Genomic DNA, 18,336 nt, shown 5'->3' on the forward strand with positions numbered 1-18,336 from the left:
CCGGGAGGTGGGCGGGGCGTGTACAGACCACGCCCCCTTCCTGCGCATGGCAGCGCCGTGTCTCGCGGTCCGCCCGCCCACAGGGGGGCGCTGTGGTGCCGCCGCGTCCGTCCCGCGCCGCCGGTGAGGCTCGGCCGCGCCCGCCCCGGTGCGGCGGGATGGGCAAGAGCTGCAAGGTGGTGGTGTGCGGGCAGGCCTCGGTCGGGAAAACCTCCATCCTGGAGCAACTGCTGTACGGGAACCATGTGGTCGGTAAGCGCGGCTTCCCCGGGAAGCGGCGACCTCGGGTGTAGCGGGCAGGTCCGGCCCTGGGCAGTGCTGGCTGTGGGGATCCCCCCGGGCAGGGCTGTCCCTGCTCACCCCCAAACACAGCGGCCGCGGGCGGGGAGGGCACGGCGGGACAGCTCCCCGGGCTGGGTTCCCACGTGGCTCCTGCCCTCCCCGCCAGGCTCGGAGATGATCGAGACCCAGGAGGACATTTACGTGGGCTCCATCGAGACGGACCGCGGTGTGCGGGAGCAGGTCCGCTTCTACGACACGCGGGGGCTGCGCGACGGGCTGGAGCTGCCCAAGCACTGCTTCTCCTGCACCGACGGCTACGTGCTGGTCTACAGCACCGACAGCAAGGAGTCCTTCAAGCGTGTCGAGCTGCTCAAGAAGGAGATCGACAAGTCCAAGGACAAGAAGGAGGTGAGACCCCCTGGAGAAGGGGCTGCCAGTGGGATCTGCTCCCCTGGGGCAAGTTCTCACCTTTGTTTTCTCGGGCTTGTCACAACATACCGCTGGGTCCCTGATCCATGGGTTACTGATCTGTGAGGCTCCCAGCAGTAACAGGTTGTCTCCTGGGATGCTCTTTGAGCATACAGGTGCTCAAAAGCTCCTTCCACTTTGGGGCTGGTTTGGGATACACAGACCTCAGCAGGAGAGGAAGGGAGCGCTGAGATCATTTGGTTTCAGAAGGCCTTGACATGGACGGGGAATCAGTGGCAGGGCCAGGCCCACCATGGCAGGTCTCCATGGCAGAGCCAGCCAGCCCTGCAGCTCCGTGGTTGGTCATCAGGGGCCCTTCTCACCCTTTTGGAACAGGTCACCATTGTGGTTTTGGGCAACAAGTGTGACCTGCAGGAGCAGCGCCGGGTGGACCATGATGCAGCCCAGCACTGGGCCAAGGGCGAGAAGGTGAAGCTGTGGGAGGTGTCTGTGGCTGACCGGCGCACGCTGATCGAGCCCTTCATCTACCTGGCCAGCAAGATGACACAGCCACAGAGCAAGTCTGCATTTCCCCTGAGCCGCAAGAACAAGGGCAGCGGATCCATGGATGGCTGAGCCTGCTTCCCCTTCCCTTCCACAGCCGCCTCCTCTTCCTCACCTTCCTGCTTCCCTCGCACACACCTCCTGCTGAGTCCTGTCTGGTGTCACAGAGCCTGTGGGAAGCAGGTGGCAGGAGGAACAATCATCCCAGGGCTAGGAATGGTCCTGGCAGATGAGAGAGGCAGTAGGACAGGAGCCACTCCTCTCTCTGCCCAGCCCCTGCAGTGGTCAGAGGTGCTATAGGAAGATCACTCAGTGACCCCCTCTGCTCTCAGGTGCAGGCTGGGAGAGTGGAACAGAGGCACAGCACAGGCTAGCTGGAACGTTGGGATCAGCTCCACATCCGGAGGGAACAACTTCCTCTTTTTCTGTTTCCTGATAACATGTGGGCAGAGCCTGTTTGCTGGCCCTGCTTCCAGCCAAACAGCTGTCCTTGCCCTGCCCCAGCTGGCTCTGTGCTGCTCCCTGGCAGGTTGTCCCTTACTCTGGCAGTGTTCACTGCTCCTTTATGCACTGGAATATCCAGACATGCTGCCCCAGGGAATGCCTAGAGCAGGGCAGGTGCTGTTCTTGAGGGCAGGGTGCCCAAATCCATCATTCCAGCCCTCCTCTTCCTGAGTGCAGACTCAGCCACGAGCTTGGAGGAGATGGGGTTGTGCTTAACCTGCCTGCCTAGATCCTTGGAGGAGCTGGGACTATACTTACACTGCACACCCCTGATGCTTTGGGCTATGGCAGCTCTCACTGCCCACCTGTCACAATGCTGCCTCCTCTCAGCATAAGACAAGGCACAGGTGTCCCAGTCCTACCCAGTAACTCTCGTTCCCTTCAGGTAATCTGGATGTAGGAAAAGAACTGATGAAAAACTCCAATGTGTTTATACTTGTTCCTTTTATTTACTGAGTAACACAATAAAGCGACGAGATTCGGTTATCAAAATATTTTCCTTTTTTTTTTTTTCCCAACAGTTATAGTACATCAAAAAAATATACAATGAACATTACAGCAGGGTACTGGCCAAGTCCCTAGAGTCTGGATATTCCATTTTGGGTTTTTTTTTTTTCTGGTTTTTTGAATCAAACTTCACATCACTCCAAGGTTATTTACAGAGGGGCACACGTTACCGAGCGCTATGGACTATCCCTACTCCTAGTACAGCATGTGCTAAGTCAAAGGCAGTAAATGCTTTGGAGAGCAGGAGGGGATTTGGGGGGATGCCATAACGGGGGTTTCTTACGCAGCTCGTTGCAGTATTATTGTTACTAGAAGGAATGGCTTTCACAGGGTTAAAGTGCCAAGAACAGGAGTGCGTCAGGACTCCACTGGTGAGGGGCAAGGAGCAACCATGGCTCCAGCACAGGCTTTTTGGAACAAGGGAAGGGAACAGGCCCAGTGGTGCCAAGAAGCTCTGCAAGCTGGAGCCCAGCTGCTCCTGGCTCCCCATGCTTCTGAGGGGCTGGGCACAGCACCAGGGGCTCACGGCACAGGAGGGGACCCACTGTCCTGCTGGACTGGGGGTGACCCCCAGGGCCTGGGAAGGGCACAGTGAGACGGGCAGGGGTGGCTGGAGATGCACCAGCCATGGGTTGCTTGGCACTGGGGAGTGGATAGAACAACCCTCCTTCCCCTGGGGCCCCACCAGCACAGGCTCCTGTCCCCTGGGATGTGGGGTCCCTTTGTGTCCCCCCTGGGCTGTGGGACCATCTCCCTATCCCTGGCAAAGCTGTTCTTGCTGGGAGCCTTCCTTCCCTCTGCTGTGCTCCAAGCCACATGTCCCACCACTGCTGCAAGACCTTTCCATTGTCTCCATGCACAGCTGCTCAGTCTTCTCCTGGTGCCCTCTCTCTACTCTCCTCCTTCCCTGGGGAAGGGATGCCCTGAGCAGGTGAATTCATACCCAGGGGCTCCCTCACTCTCCTGTCTCTGTGACAGGAGTGCAGTGGTGGCTCCATGGTTGGTGCTGCCCACAGATCCTGCAGGTGTGTGCTCCCTCCTGCAGCTTCCCTGTCCTTGCCAAGGCTCCAGCCCTGGGAAGCAGATATGTTTCAGCCATCTGAGTCACCCATTGGCCACTTCCCATTCACCTCCCCATGCCAGGACCCATCCTGAGCATCGGCGGAGCACGCTGGGCAAAATATCTCTGAAATCCAGGTGCTGCTTATGGCCAAGACATCAGATATGTGTGTGCTTGTGCGTGTGGATTCCCAGGTGCACACACCAACCTGCCTCTTCCCGAGGGCTGGGAGGGAATGGGAGTCACAGCAGAGGTCTGAACCAGCACCCTGGGCTGAGGACAGGACAGAGCTCAGTGTCACGTTGGTTCTTCTGCTCCCACCACTGTTCCAGCTGCATGGATGCATCAGCACCAAAGGGAATCGCAGGCGGCCGATGCGGCGGGTGAGCTGCCCCCCTGGATTGCATAGATCGGGGTGGGGTGTTCCTCCAGCGAAAGGTCCATTTGGGATGCAACTCTCTCTATGTACAGCAGCGTGCTGGGCACCCAGAGCTCCGCAGTGACAGTCCCAGACAGGTCATGGTTGGGCTGTGTGAGCACAGTGAAACACAGAGCTATGGCCTCGAGGTCCCTCCAGAGCCCGGCATTCCGCAGGTTATGGGTGCACCCCGATTGTCCAGGCTGCTGAGGACACCTTTGTTTTCGGGAATCATCAGGATTCATTCCTGGAAGCTCCTAACTGGGATGGGATTGGAGGGCTGGGCACGGCAGGTGAGCAGCAGCATTGCCTTTCACTGGAGAACTGAAAGTGCTTTAGGGACATTCACTCAGCCTCACAGCATCTCCCGGGAGGTAGGGGCAGGGCTGTCCCCACGGTGGGACAGAGACAAGGACAGGTGCCAAGCACAGGGTCACCTCCTCTCGGGGAGCCAGCACCAGACAGACCTGGTGCTCCCGGCCTTGCTGGGCGTGAGTTGGGCCCAGCTTGGCCACATGCCCATCGTGTGCTTCTGGGGCCAGGGCAGGGCCCGTGTGCTTTGGAGGGAGGAGGCGTCGCCCTGGGGTCAGCTATTGCTCTCGGAGTGAGGATACGGTCGGTGTGGCCGGTGCCCGCCACCGCAGGGGCTCTTTGGCTGGTGGGACGTAGGGAGCTGTGGGGACAGGGGGCTGGTGGGTGGCACAGAAACCCCCTGCCAGCACAGGCAGGTGCAGGGTTGGCAAGGGCACAGCCAGCCCAGGCTGAGAGAGAAACTGTCAGCTTCCCACTTGTGCTGGGGTTGTTTCTCCCAGTAAGAGCCGGGCTGAGATTCCCCTCGCAGTTCCCTTCCCACTGGGCTGGCAGGGACTAGAGGGATGCTCCTTCTCCCAGGGACCAGCCAGCTCCTCTCCTTCCAGTCTGGCAACTGGGAGGGCGATGAAGAAGCAGCCAGCAGGCCAAGGACAGGCAGGCTCTGGCCATGAGACGGTCCTGCTGATTTGGACACTGTCTTCTTCCGTGCACTGCCTGGGCTCATCTGCTGAGCACGGGGCCAGCACAGGCTGGGGGAGCGGTGGGGATGCGCGGCGGGGCTGGCCGGGCTCTGTCAGGGCACCTCTCTCCAGTGGGAGCCCTCTCCAAGCAAAGGAGAAGCCGGGGTTGATGTCTACGACTACATTTTCCCAGCAGCCAGGAGAGCAGGTACCAGGAGCACTGCCCCCAGCGCGCAGCCCCCGCAGCCCAGCCCAGCTGCAGTGGACAGACCCTCGGTGGGCCAGCGGCTCTAGTAGGGTGCGAAGACGATGGGACCCGGCGTGGGGCGGACGTGGGCCGGCGGCGTTCGGAAAAGGGCTGGTCCGAGGATCGGGGCTTGGAAAAGGGTGGTGGCAGCTGCTGGTCGCAAGGCAAGGGGTCCAGGCATGGCGCAGACAGCAGCGGCGGTCAGCGGGCTCGGCAGGAAACGGGTTGCCAGGGTTTTGGTGAGGTGCTTCTGCAAAGCCAGCTTGGACTGCAGGGAGGGAGGAGGAGACACCGTGAGACTGCAGAACAGGTGGAGGAATCACAAGTGCTGCCATTGTGAATGCTGCTGCCAAAGCACTCCCGAGTTATCCCCATGCTGGCCTTCCCAGGAATGGACTCAAAACCCGCTACAGAGCTCACTCTCCCTGAGGGGAGAAGCTGAGCTCTGGTGATGGAAACAAAGGTTTAAGGGAAGCAGCTCCCGTAACTCACTGCAAGGACGGCTGATGGCGAGCAAGGCTTTGTGAGCAAACGGAGCAAGTGCTGTGCAGGGAGACAGGTACCTTGAGAATACTCACTGCAAGGGCAGCATTCTTCTGCAGCTTGTTGTAGGGGCTGTACTTGGGCTTGGGTGGCTTCCCTGCCAGCCTGTCTTTGTGCCTCCGGCTGCTCATGTGCTGGGGAGGAAAACAGCTGGATCACTGAGAGCCAGGACAGTGTACAGTGCAGCCCAGGTCTGTGGGGACACCCATCACCCTGCAGGGACCATCGGGTACCCACACCCTGAGTCCCTGCACGTCCACACCCGGTGCCTGGGCACTCCCAGGGCATTGTCACCTGCTTGAGCTGGGTCTCGGAGTTCACGTAGATCTCGCACACTTGGCAGTGAAACGCCTTGTTCTGGATGTTGATGCTGCCCTTGTTCCCGATCCGCTTGGACTTGTGCCCTGCCCGGGAGAGCAGCTTGCCCCGGCCTCGCCGCAGTTGGGTGCCGTGACCTTCCAGCATTGACTTGTGCTTGGCGCCTGGCGAGAGGGGACGCTCAGCAAACCCAGCCCAGCCCTGTGCCAGCACCACGGCAGTGAGAACAGTGCCCTCCAACAGCTCCAGGGGAACCCCACCAAGCTGTGCCCAGCAGCAGGCAGAGGGGACAGGGAGCTGCCTGGGAACCCAGACTTTTGTCGGTGCTGCACAGCTCGTTCCCAAACCCTGCCAAACTGCACATTGCAAGCAGAGCAGAGATGCTCATCTTCCCAGAGACCCCCCTCCATGTGCCAGCTTCGGAGATGCTGCTATTTTGAGCATGCACTGGAGCCTGTCGCCTGTCCTCGGGCATTAGCACAGTCTGCAGAGTCGGGCACGCGCCGCTCGCTGTGCTGCAGCATCTGAACCATGCCCAAGGTCAGAGAGGAGCCAGCCATGGAGCCAGGAATAGCTCAGCAGGGTCACAGCAGGTGGGGAAGGAGGAACCCAAGATCCCTACACACCTGGGGACAGAGCACCCCATCCTGTCCCTGCCAGTGCCAGGATGGCGAGAGTGCATGGGGAGCAAGTAATTTAAGCCCCTGCTAATTCATTCTATTTTTTAAGGCGTGAAGCAAGGAGCTGTGTGACAGCCACGGAGCAGCGCCAGCCTGCAAATGTTTGTTTGTTTGTTTGTTTGTTTGTTGTTCTTTTTCCCCAAATCAGCTCCTGAATTTGTAACTGGAGCTGACAAAAGCAAAAGAACACGTCTGTAGCTGAGCCTCAGCAGTGTCCTGAGCCAACCCTGCACACGGCAGCTGCTGCTGCCCCAGTAGGCAGTGGGGTGGGAGGAACTGGTCCCCAGAACTGACTGAGCTGGGGCAGGAAAGGACCTTCCATTTAAAGCTGGGGTGCCCAACTTAAGCATCCTCTAGAGAAAGGGGTGAGCCAGGAGCTGGAACTGCAGGGCCTGCAGACCCAACTGAGGACCCCTGTACCATGGCTGCCACCCCCTGCTACCACCCTGGGGGTGGGTCTGGCCACCCCCAGGATTCAGGGGGACCCTGAGCAGCTCCCACAGCTGCCCACCCCAAGGGGCTGCCCCGCACAGCCCAGGAGTCATTGCAGGCTATGGACATTCACAGTTCATTGCATTCTCAGGGATCTTCTCCACAGGGCCACAAGCCCAAACCACTGAGCTGCTTTGGCAAGTATTATTCCAGGTTTGGGAGAAGCCCTGGCTATCAACTTCAAGCTAAATGGAAAATAAAATAGCCTCAATCACTTGATTAAAAGTAGCTGGAAATGTCCTTAATTGAGATATGAATAGTAACAGTGTTTGACCTTGTGAAAATTCACCCTAGAAGCTGCAGCCCAGGTAAAGCCCCATGGCTGATCTGTGCAGGTCATTTTAATGAACATTTTTTAATTACAGCAGCACTCATTATTGCTCACTACTTCATTGCAGGGCTGCTTGGTTATGGGGCATGGCTGGGCTTTGCTCAGAGCCCCAAGGAAGTGTCAGGGGGGCCGTCCCCCTGTCCCCCCAGTAATGCCCTTACCAGTGTTGTGAGCCTCCAGCTGGGACAGGGAGTTGACGGTCACTTTGCAGGTGGGACAGTACAGGTGCTGTTTGCTCTTTTTCCCCTCTTTCTCACTCTCAGGGGCCGAGCTGACGCTGCTGCCTGACTCAGCTGTCTGTGCCTCAGCTGCCTGGGCGGATGAGGAGGCCACGCTGGTGGCATCTGAGGTGCCCTCCGATAGCTCAGAGGCTGGTGGGGAGCCCAGCGGGGCAACAGTGCCTGGCAGCTCCACAGGTGGTTCCTCAGCACTGGGCACCAGCCCCAGGCTGCTGCCTTCACCCTCCGACTCCTCCTTCATCCTCTGACTGGCATCAGCTGTTGGGAGGGAAAGGAAAGGGGGAAAAGGGGAAAAGAAAAAGAAATGGGGAGAAGGAGAAAGTTCTGTGCCTGAACAGGTTTTCTGGATTTTGGGGAGCACCCCCGTCCTCCTCAAGACCAACTCAGACAAGTCTGCATGCATTCATCCCTGCCAAGGGCGGCTCTTCCCCAGGTCTCTCCTATTACAGCTGTTATCTGTAATAACAGATAACAGATAATGGAATCTGGGCTCAGCACAAAACCCCAGGTGAGCTCTGGTGCTGCCACGGCTCCCACCAGCCCCATCCCTGCATGTGGCAGAGCCCTGGGGATGTGTGAGACAGAGCTGGCTTTCTCTCCTGCATCCATACAAAACACATCCCAGGGACACCAAATCACAGGGAAACACCCCCTGCTCCCCCACGGGCACAGGATCTCATTTATAAACCAGTGGCACCTCTGCCCCACCGACCGCAGCCTCCTCAGCCCCACAGCCCCTCTCATACCTGTGCTGCCCAGCTCCCCACTGCCCACGGGGCTGGGGGCCAGGTCGGCTGCACTGTCCTGGCCAGGGGTCCCTGCTGCAGCCCCCACCACCTTCTGCTTGTTCTTCATGGCCTCGATGGCCTTCAGCCTCCGCGCGTGCTTGTGGCCCTTGTAGTGAGCTTCTGCCTGGTTCTGGGGGGGAGACCGGGATGGCCAAGTCACTGCTGTGACCAGACAGACAGACGGACATGGGGAGGGCAGGTGATGGGCTCAGACCCAGCATGTGGCCACTCAGGGATGTTTCTAGTGCAGCCACCTTACCTGGTGGCATCCACCCCCAGGGCAGGACCACTGCAAGGCTGTTGGGAGTGAGGTGTAGCACAGAGGGGGTGTTGGGAGTGGGGTGTAGCACAGAGGGGGTGTTGGGAGTGGGGTGTAGCACAGAGGGGGTGTTGGGAGTGGGGTGTAGCACATGGGGGTGTTGGGAGTGGGGTGTAGCACAGAGGGGGTGTTGGGAGTGGGGTGTAGCACAGAGGGGGTGTTGGGAGTGGGGTGTAGCACAGAGCCCTTTCCCTCCTCTCCCCAGCCTGCTCTGACACCAACGTATTGAGGCCAAGGTATCACTCTCTAAGACATCACAACATTGCTTGCTTGGTGAGATAAGGACCCTGCTCGGATTAAATGCATCAAGTCGCTCCTAAAAGCAGCTTTCAGGCAAAATTTATGACTCCAGAAATGTACAATGAATTGTTGCTGTAAAAACGAAATAAAGAGGTTCTCTGGTGGGGAGGACACATCACCCACTGTATCCTAAGGGGTGTCCAACTCACGGTTCACATCCCCAGCTCCTCTCTCTCAGTGAACGCTGGATAATGAAGCGCGACTCTGATGGATTCACGTCTGCACCAAACTGATAAAAATGGCCACGAAAAAAATCCCCTGAACACTGGTGTCCTCCCAACAGGGACAATGCTGCATTGTCCCCCAAAACAACCCCAGTTTGGCAATTTATGGAGAGAAACCTCACTATGAATTAGATACTGTGCCCCTGCGTTGGGCAGATTAATTTGCACAGCATTCCAGGGGGCCAGCTGAGGATTCCCGGGCTCGGCAGGGGGAAGCATCCTATCCCGTCCCATCCCTCCCCCTGTGGCTTCCCAAGGGCTGGGAACAGGGAGCTGGGGCTGTGGTTGGTACGTGGGAAAGCAAAAGGCCAGTCCGAGCATGGTGCCTCATTAGCAAAGACAATAAACTCCCCCTGGATAACAGGGCTGGGTACAGCTGAAGTAGGTCACAGCCTCCATGCTGGAACAGCCGCAGGCTCTGAGGGTCTGGGCCAGCTGGGGGGACCTGGAGGGACATGGGCAGAGTAGGAACAGGGGCATGGGGTGCTCACAGGGGCACTGGGAACACGTAGTGGGACTGACTCTCCTGGCACAGCACCTCTAGCTGGGAAGCAGCCTGAAACAGGGAAGCAACCCTTTTCCTGAGCTGCTTGGCTGTGGAGCGGAATCATGAAGCCCAGAACCAGGGAGCTGTGCTGGCAGAGCAGCACCAGCCCCAGGCACTGCAGATCCAGCATGGCCAGGCTGGCATGGCTCCTCTGCAGGCAGCCCGGGGAGGCAAGAGCAGCTCCAGGAGCGCACAGACACCGAGCACCGGCAGCTCCGCTGGATGAGACCGGCCCATCGCTGGGGATGCCCCTGGCAGGGGCTGGCCCCGTGTCCCCTGCTCGCTCCCTGCCCCATCCACAGCCCCGCTCACCGCAGAGTTGAAGCGCAGGTGGCAGATGTTGCAGGAGATGAACTGCTTCTTCTTGAGCGGGGCTGGCACGCCGAAGGTGTGGCTGATCACCGCCTTCTGCACCGGGTCCATCTGGAACGGGAGGGAGGGCAGAGGGAGGCTGGGTGCTGTGTCCTGATGGCTGCCCCAGCATGGCACCATGACCTGGTGACCCCCACGCCTGTCACACTCCCAAGGAGCCACTGCCAGTGCCGCAGAGCTCACACTGGGTGGCTGGAAGGAGCAAGGGGCTGCATCTGCTGAGGAGCCCTGCGGCCACGGAGGCTCCCCTGCACACGGCAACGTGCTGTGGCAACACTGGCTCCTGTCCTGCTTAAACCATTCCTGAATCCATCAAATCCACAAGGTTCGAATGTCAGCTGTGGTCTGGCAGAAGGGACGAGACCCCATCTGTGTGTCCAAGTCTCCTCTCCCCCCACACAGACACTTGTGTCACAGGTGGCAAATTGCCAGTTTCTGTTTGAACCTCACTGGCTACCCTTGACCTTAGCAGGAGCAGAAACCACCAAAGTGGGGGACAGAGACAAAACATCCGGCCATTCATTCTCCATGTGCTCTTCACCTGAGAGTTGGAATGTCCCCAGGCAATGCCAAAGGCACGAGCAGGGCCATGTGTGCCAGCCCATAGGACACTGAGAGCCCACATGGGTGCCAGGGCAGGAGGGACATCAGTGCTTGCTGCCACAGACACAGCTCACCCAAGATACAGTGCCCACAAAATCCCAACTCAAACCCAACAATGACAACTCGGTCATGGGGCTGGGCACACACAGAACCATTTCCATGACCTGCCAGGAGCCATGTCTGTCTTCCAGCCTGCCCAGGGCTGTGGTGGGGCCAAGAATGTGGCCAGTGCCAGGCCCTGGCCCTTCTGTCTCGCCCCAGGGCTCGGCCTCATTCCACAGCCCAAGCACCAAACTGCTTCCAAAAGCCATAATTGTTTCTAACGAAATGCATTTATTAAGGAAGAAAACATAAGAATAACCTCTTTGTCTGAGCGTGGCTCCAATCTATAATGCAAGTATTGTTCCCTACCCTGTGGCACAGGGAGATTATCTTATCTGAGTCCTGCTGTCAGGAGAGCCCGGGGTTTTCAGCGATCGTATTTCTCTGCAAAGCTATTTCACTGCCGAGACAGGTGCATCAGTCTTCGAGGCACATGCCTGGACAACAGCACCATTATCAAGACCCCAAATTCCTTTCCAGAAGTGAGCAGAATGGTAAAAGCAGGTGATTAATGAAGTGCCTGTTTGCTATGAAATTTTACTCACTTATCTGGCATATAAATGAAGAGGCATTTGGGGTTCAGCAGAGACCTGGGGGAAGCTACAGATGGCCAAGATGCTGTTCCATGCCTGACAACAAACATTGCAATGTGCTGCTGGCAGCACCCTCATGCTGCTGGGCTGCTGGGCCAGCACTTGTTTTCCAGAGAAACACCCACCTTTCCATTCAGAAAAGAAAAATGGCTCCAACCTTCCCAGCAGTGTCAGCCCCCAGGTTCCAGCCGGTTGCTCCCACCAAGCACCACCAGCTCCCACCAAACACCGGCACCCACTGAGCACTGCCAGCTCCCACGGGTCATCCACACCCTGAGCACTGCGGAATGAGCAGGGTGGGGACCGGAGGAGGAGGCAGAGGGAAGGGAGATGCTGGCACAAGGACACAAATGAGGCCAGGGACCATCCTGGCACCATCCTAAGGCTGCAAGGGAAGCTGGTGGCAGCAGGGCCATGTCTGAGCCTCAACTACACGGTGGTGGTGCTGAACAGCCCCAGCAGTGTCTCCTCATCCTCCTGGGGTTATGGCACCAGCCAGGTGATGGCACCAACCTGTCTCTGTCCACCTCCTGTGCTTTTGCCAAGTCCACCCTGCTCGACCCCGTGGCACAGCAATGAGCTGTGTCCACCAGAGCACCTGCAACTCACGAGCACAGCACTCACGAGCTCCCAGGGGCTGGGCTGGGCAGCTCAATCACACCTGGCTCCTCACCCCAGCCCCAGGCATCCCAGCCAAGGTGGCCATTGCTGCTCCTGCTGTCCCAAGGTGAACACAAGCAGTGTCTCAAGCCTTCAGTTGCCCATCCCCATGGGAGCACACACGGTCCCAGGTGCTTTGCCAGAAGCCCAGCCCAGCTCCAGCCCGCACTGAGCACGTCTGGTGCCACCTGAGAGCCCTTGTGCTTCTCCCCAAATGCAAACACAAACATCCCTCTACCTCTTCTCCACCACTCACCCTCGCAGCTCTCTCAGATATGGAAAAGTCCCCGCAGCTCCCGCGGGGCTGGCGGGGGCTGTGCTGCAGCCGTACATACCAGTCCTGCAGCCAGGGACTGAGGCTTTCCTGGCTGTTTCCAGAAGAATGGAGCCAGCAACAGAGGTGGCTTTGGGCACCGTGATGTTGGGGAATAAAGATCCCAGCTTTATAGTCAATTTGTATTGACTCACATTACTTTATTTATCCCTGGATGTTTCTGCTGATATAAATAGCGATCCCTGCGCCGAGCTCCCTGCGGCCGCTGAGGTCAGGAGCAGGAATTCACAGGGATGCAGCATCCGTTCAGATCGCGTCTGCTGACGGTGTTTTACGAGGCGCTGCTGGGTCCTGGGGATTTGCAACATCCCAAGCTAAGTGAAGAGCCTCTGGAGCAAGGGTTTTTTTTTCCCTGGTTGTTGCTGTAAGTGACAGGAGGCAGCTTGGAAGGGTTTTGTTTGCTCCGGAGTAAAACATCTGCTGGGTTCATGGGAGCCCTGTGACCTGCTCTGAGTGCAGAGTGTTCTGCTGGGCAGTGCAAACAGCTCCTGCTCTGCAGGGCATTGCTGAGCCCTCACAGCATCACCAGCGATGCAGGGCATGAAAGGGGAACCTCAGGATCCTGCTGTAGAGCAGCTCCAGTGTGGCAGCGACCTCAGCAAAGGGCAGACCCTGATCCTGACCCTGACCCTCTTCCCCACACTGAGGCTCAAGTGGAGTCTGACCAGCCTGGCTCAGGACACAGGGATGCTCCAGCCCTTCATCCTGTGGGATGGAAATTCTGCTTTGGCTCCTCCAGAGCCGCCAGCCCAGCACACCCTGAACCTCACCCAGCCTCCTTCAGCCACAACTCCAGCACAGACACACCCCAAAGGGGCAGCTCCTGCCCCTGGACCATCAGCCAACAGCACAGACTGGGCTCAGGTCTGAGCTCAGGGTGGTGGGCTCCAGACCCCCAGATGGCTGGGACAGCCTCCCCTGGCATCTCTGTCCATGTCTGGCCCATCCTCTGTGGCAGCAGCCCACACGGAGAGCAGCAGCCGTGTGACACTGCGTGCCTCCAGCAAGTACCAGATTCATTTTCCAAATTGCTAATTTTTTAAAAGCAACAAACGTGGGTGAACACACGCTGAGGCAGCAGCAGGTGGAAGCCAAGAGGAGTGAACAGGCGTTGGGTCAAGTTCACTCCTGACTCCAGTGACTAAAAAAAGAGCCCACACAAAAAAAGCAGGAACTATAATGGCATCAAAACCCCTCCTGTCCTGTGTTCCAGCTCATTAGCCTGGGGAGAGGCTGGGCAGGGGCTTCAAAAGAGCTTAAAGGACTCAGACGTCTGAATCCCATTGAACAGCAACAGGAATCCTGCGCGTAATTTCTGAACTGTCTTTGAGGATCTCAACTATAATTTGCACCTTCTGAGCACGTTTCAGCTCAAAGCCACTCACAAAAGGCCAGTGAGCAGGGAGGGGGCTCAGGAAAGCTGCCAGGAAAATTTCCAGGTTCAGGAGAGAAAACAATGGGCATTGACTGAGCCCCAGAGCACCGGCATGCAGTGCAGCCCCCGGACCCACTGCCCTTCCCAGGGCACAACCTGCTCCACAACAATTCCAGGCAGCACCCAGGGGTTACAGAGACCCCCACGGGGCTGGGACCAGCCTGGGGGAGCAGTGCAGCATGGGGAAAACAATATTTCACAGCAGACATGGTGGTGTGTGTCCTTGGCCACATCCATGGCAGTTTAACTGTCTAATGGAACATCTCTAAAGATTTGTGTCATTGCCCACCCCAGGCACCTGGGCTGGGGGTCCAAGGCTGGGGACCTGGAGCCCAAGCAGGGTGGGAGCAGCCCCCCAGCACTCTGAATCCCAACATCCACAGCACCAGCCACATTCCTCAGATCTGTAGTACATTCTCTCTCTTTTCTTTTCCTTATTTAATTTTCAACTAATGAACTGCTCTCCAGATTTACTTTATTACTATTGATTCCAGGGGCAAAATCCAATTGATCTTGGTTAAAATGAACCATGTTTTTAATTCTGGTACTGACAGGCGCTGGCTGGGCAGGAACCTCTCTGAGCTAAGGGAAAAGTAGGCATGTTGAACTGGTATCCAGCAGAGAAAGACCCCAGGAATTAAAGCTGAAACTACCTGGTAGGGTTCAAGGAGTGGTGCCATGTAGAGAGGGACTGCTGTAGGGGAGGAGGGGTCCAGCAGCTGACGCCCATCCTCCCTGGGGACTCACCGTGTTGAAGTTGGGGAAGAGGTTGAGCGGTGATGCCCCGTTGAGCCTGAAGGTCAGAAAGTGCTTGATGTCCAAGGGGGGATGGAGAGGCCGGCCAGGGATGGGCAAGGACGCTAAGAGGGGGCTGCTGTGTCCGGAGGGACCTGGGCAGGCAGAGGGAAAGAGCAGCGTTAGCACTGGTGACCCCCGCTCGCAGCAGCAGGACAGAGCACACAAAACATGTAAGGACATCTGCCATGGACTACAGAACCCCCCAGAGAAAGGTCCCAGCCCAGAGTGGCCCTGGGCACCCCTTTGCCTTCAAGGCTCAAAACCAGCACCCCAGTTCGAAGCCGGATGCAGCTGCCCCCGCATCAGAGCGTGGACACGCGCAGGAGTCTGAAACCTCAGAAGGTGTCCACACTTCCCCCAGGGACTCAGCCCCTTCCCTGGGCTCTCCCACGGAGCCACACAGCCCTGGGCTCCCTCACTCCGGCACCACCAGGGCTCCTCACCAGGGCTGGTGTGGTTTTGGCTGCCAGCAGCAGGAAAAGAACTGGGAGCAGAGGCTGAGCTGCCGCCACTCCTGCGCTACAGCCGCCGCTCCCCGTTCCCCCGCAAATCAACCACGCGCTCCAGCGTGAGATTTAAAAATAGCCTAGAGTTATTAATAACGTTCTGTTTCAACAGAAAACACTCGTGGGACAGAGGGATGGAGGGAGGGAAGGCCAAGCAGAGGGATCTTTCTCCAGCCTGCTCCCCATCCCAACTCGGACTCATCACAGATGATGAGCACAGGAAAGCATCCTCCAAGCACAGAGGGAGTTCCTGCCCAGCCCTGGGAGCAAGGAGGGGGAAAAGCTAAAATAAAAAATATTAACTAATCAAACACAATAAATAAACTGTTTCAGAGCGCTGTGAGCCAGAAGAGCCCACTCAGGTCCCACACAGCTTCACACCCACTCCAACCCACCCACAGCCCCATCCCTTTTTCTGCAGCAAGGACGAGGTCAACGTTCCTCATTCCTGTGGATTTTTTTGAGGTTTGGGTTCTTTTTCAGCTCAAAGGCATCACAGATCCCTTGACCCAGCACAGCACAACCCCATCCCACCACCCCCCTGGACCTGAGAATACCCTTGTGGGAGGCTGACAGTGGTCAGTACCCACTCCCACAGCAGGAACACTCTCCACCAGCACCTCTTGTGACAGCAGCGAGCCTGAGCCCCCCTCCAGCCCCCACACCCTGACGCCAGCTATGCAGAATGAGGACCCCAGGCTGGTGCTGCTCCTCACTCTTCTCCACACCCGCCCCATGCTGATCCTGGCTGGTGCAGGATCTGAGCCATGCATCTGAAATTCAAAGTTTGAGAGATTCCCTGGATTTGAGCAGCGAGCGCTCGTCACCAGCCCCACGGGCACCAACGACCTCTTTCTGGGCGAGCGCACGCGGCGGCTCTGCCACAGCACCGGAGCCATCCCCAAGCCAGGCCTGACTCCAGGGAGGAATTACAGTTTGCTTCATCAGGCGTGCACTGATCGAGTTAATTCCAGAGTCGCCCAGAAGGGAAATCTGTGAAACCGCTTAAAAATAAATAAATAACATTACAGCAGCAGCGAGCAGGACTGGGTGAGGGGTGCATAATTAACCTTCTGAGGCGTGAAACAGTGTTTCTACATCAAATCATCTGAGATGGCCGGGCTGGCGCCAGAGGAGCTGCCCTGGGATCCCCCAGCACACGCAGCCGGGACCCCACGCGAGAGCAGCAAAGGCATTTGGGGCTGGATCACGAGGGGTGACACTCATCACAGTCAGTGAGATTTGCATGGACTGCACTGGCCTTAAAAACATAAAATATACATATATATCAAATATATATATATATATATATATGGGAGGAACAAGAAGTGGGCGATCACCTCATCCCCAAAACCAGTGACTACAACAAGGGATGCTGCAGCTCAGCGAATGCTTGGGCTGAAGGGTTCAGTCCCTGGGGAGAAGCTCCTGCACTGGGCAGGCACAGGACGAGTGCTGATGGACCAGGATCAACCACCACCTGCAGCAGCTGCCGCCCACCAATGGTACAGAGAAGATATGTCAACCTCTTTGGCACACCCTTGAGCTCAAATCTGTGGATTAAACACATTTCTGGACTGGGGTAAACCAGGCAGCTTGAGAGAGCTCAGAAACCCCTGTGAGACCCTGCAGATGGGCAGGTCTTTTCTCTCTTGGCTTTGTCCCTGAAGCAGACAAGACTCCCAGGAACAGGAAGAGGGCTGAGGCCACCCCAGTGAAGCTCCCCAGCATGTCACAACACCGTGCTGGGCACCCACAGGATGCTCTTGGGGCACCTTCCCAAGGTTACAGGACCATGCCATTGTGAGTCCTGCCTTACCTTTGCTGCAGGGCAGATTCCAGCAGCAGCTGAAGGCATTATTTTTAGGTATTAATTAGACACTCAATTAAGGGGATTTGATTTTGGGAGAGTGGCAGGGTCCCAGGTCTGTATAGAATGACACGACCTTATGCAAGGTGACCCAGCAGCAGGTGGGGCTGTGCTGGTGAACAGCCCCCCCAGTGGTGCAGCTTTTTGTCACGGCCCCTGCTCTGTCTCCCCTCGTTTTGGCAGAGGAGCCCCCACCTCCACAGCAAATGCTGCTGCTCTGGCACTGCGGGTCCCCCTGGGACAGGACGTGCTCCAGGCTCTGCAGAGCGTGCCAAGGGGCTGGAAGGAGACAGGAACCACGTGTTCCTGGCATGAGCACCTGCTGCAGTTTGGGGGGGTTGTCTCTGCCCTCCCCAGCTGCATAGGTACGGTCTAGCCCTGACCAAGAGATGTCACAGCCACGATGTCCCCGAGGTGGTGCCGCACATCCCCTGCTTGGGGCTCAGCCAGAGCCATCGGAACCTGCACGTTCTCTGCCTGGAGCTCAGCCCCTTCCCAGCCCTCTGGAGCTCAGCTCAGTTCCTGTCCCACAGACAAGTGACTTTTGTAGGGATCCCTTTAAAGGAATTTTCAGCCCTACCTCTAACCAAACTCACCCAAATTGTATCTGGCTGTCCTCCCCAGCCTGTCCCCCACCCCTTCACTCTACACAGCCACAGAATACACCCTGCAGAAGGCTTTTCTCCTGGTCCCTGTGAGGCAGAGCAGAGCAACTGTTGTGCTCTGACACCCGCCTGTGTGGAGCTCCCAGAGCTGCCTCTGAAGGTTCTCATACCAACAGGAGTGTGCCAAGGACCCATCTCCGCAGACGCCGCTGCCTCGGAGAGCATCTGGTGCGGAGTCTGCCCAGGCCAGATGGAGACGGAGCTGTTTATTCACACGGAGGCTCCCTCCTGCTTGGGAGATGTTCTCAGCAAATTTTGATGGTGTCTCTAAATCCCTAGCCAGGGCTTTAAAGCTTTTGTTTCTGGCCAAGCATGTTTCCAGGAGGCTCCCCAGTGCCAAAAGCTGTTGGGCAGAGAACAGGAGCAATACCCAGTCACAGCACTGGATCATGATGGCAGCACCAGTGCAGCCCCAACACCTCTGGGATCTGGACTAGGAACAAACAGATTGCACTGCACTGGACTCCCAGAGCAACCAGACCTGGACTGAGGGGCAGCAGATCTGTTACATCCTCCCACTTCCAGCTTTTGGCAACCCCAGCAAGGACCCGGCGCTCAGGATCCAACTGAGGTAATGCTTCATGCTGCTGCACTGGGTTTATTGCTGATGAGAATCCATCTGAACTGAAGGAAAC

The 18,336-nt window shown here is 57.5% G+C and overlaps 2 protein-coding genes across 4 annotated transcripts in view; one reads left to right on the forward strand and one right to left on the reverse strand.

The window, feature by feature from the left end:
* Window positions 1–96: 96 nt before the first annotated feature.
* Window positions 97–2,250, forward strand: NKIRAS2 (NFKB inhibitor interacting Ras like 2). Its single transcript, XM_005531455.2, has 3 exons — window positions 97–252; window positions 449–690; window positions 1,087–2,250. The coding sequence occupies exons 1-3, from the start codon at window positions 159–161 to the stop codon at window positions 1,324–1,326; spliced, it is 576 nt and encodes a 191-aa protein (XP_005531512.1). The 5' UTR covers window positions 97–158; the 3' UTR covers window positions 1,327–2,250.
* Window positions 2,188–18,336, reverse strand: part of ZNF385C (zinc finger protein 385C) — a 58,816-nt gene continuing 42,667 nt past the window's right edge. For 2 of the 3 annotated variants that reach the window (XM_088068000.1, XM_088067998.1), the window contains 7 exons: window positions 14,610–14,752; window positions 10,076–10,186; window positions 8,332–8,503; window positions 7,508–7,843; window positions 5,820–6,007; window positions 5,546–5,659; window positions 2,188–5,250 (listed from right to left, as the gene is read on the reverse strand). In XM_088068000.1, the coding sequence (XP_087924126.1) occupies window positions 5,026–5,250; window positions 5,546–5,659; window positions 5,820–6,007; window positions 7,508–7,843; window positions 8,332–8,503; window positions 10,076–10,186; window positions 14,610–14,752 (1,289 nt within the window). In that variant the 3' untranslated portion in view covers window positions 2,188–5,025. The remainder of the gene's footprint in view (window positions 5,251–5,545; window positions 5,660–5,819; window positions 6,008–7,507; window positions 7,844–8,331; window positions 8,504–10,075; window positions 10,187–14,609; window positions 14,753–18,336) is intronic. The other variant, XM_088067999.1, reaches the window with a different exon arrangement.

Source organism: Pseudopodoces humilis, chromosome 29, assembly GCF_049639895.1.
Source record: "Pseudopodoces humilis isolate 2021_Gansu_Grassland_sample_001 chromosome 29, ASM4963989v1, whole genome shotgun sequence".
NCBI lineage: Eukaryota > Metazoa > Chordata > Aves > Passeriformes > Paridae > Pseudopodoces > Pseudopodoces humilis.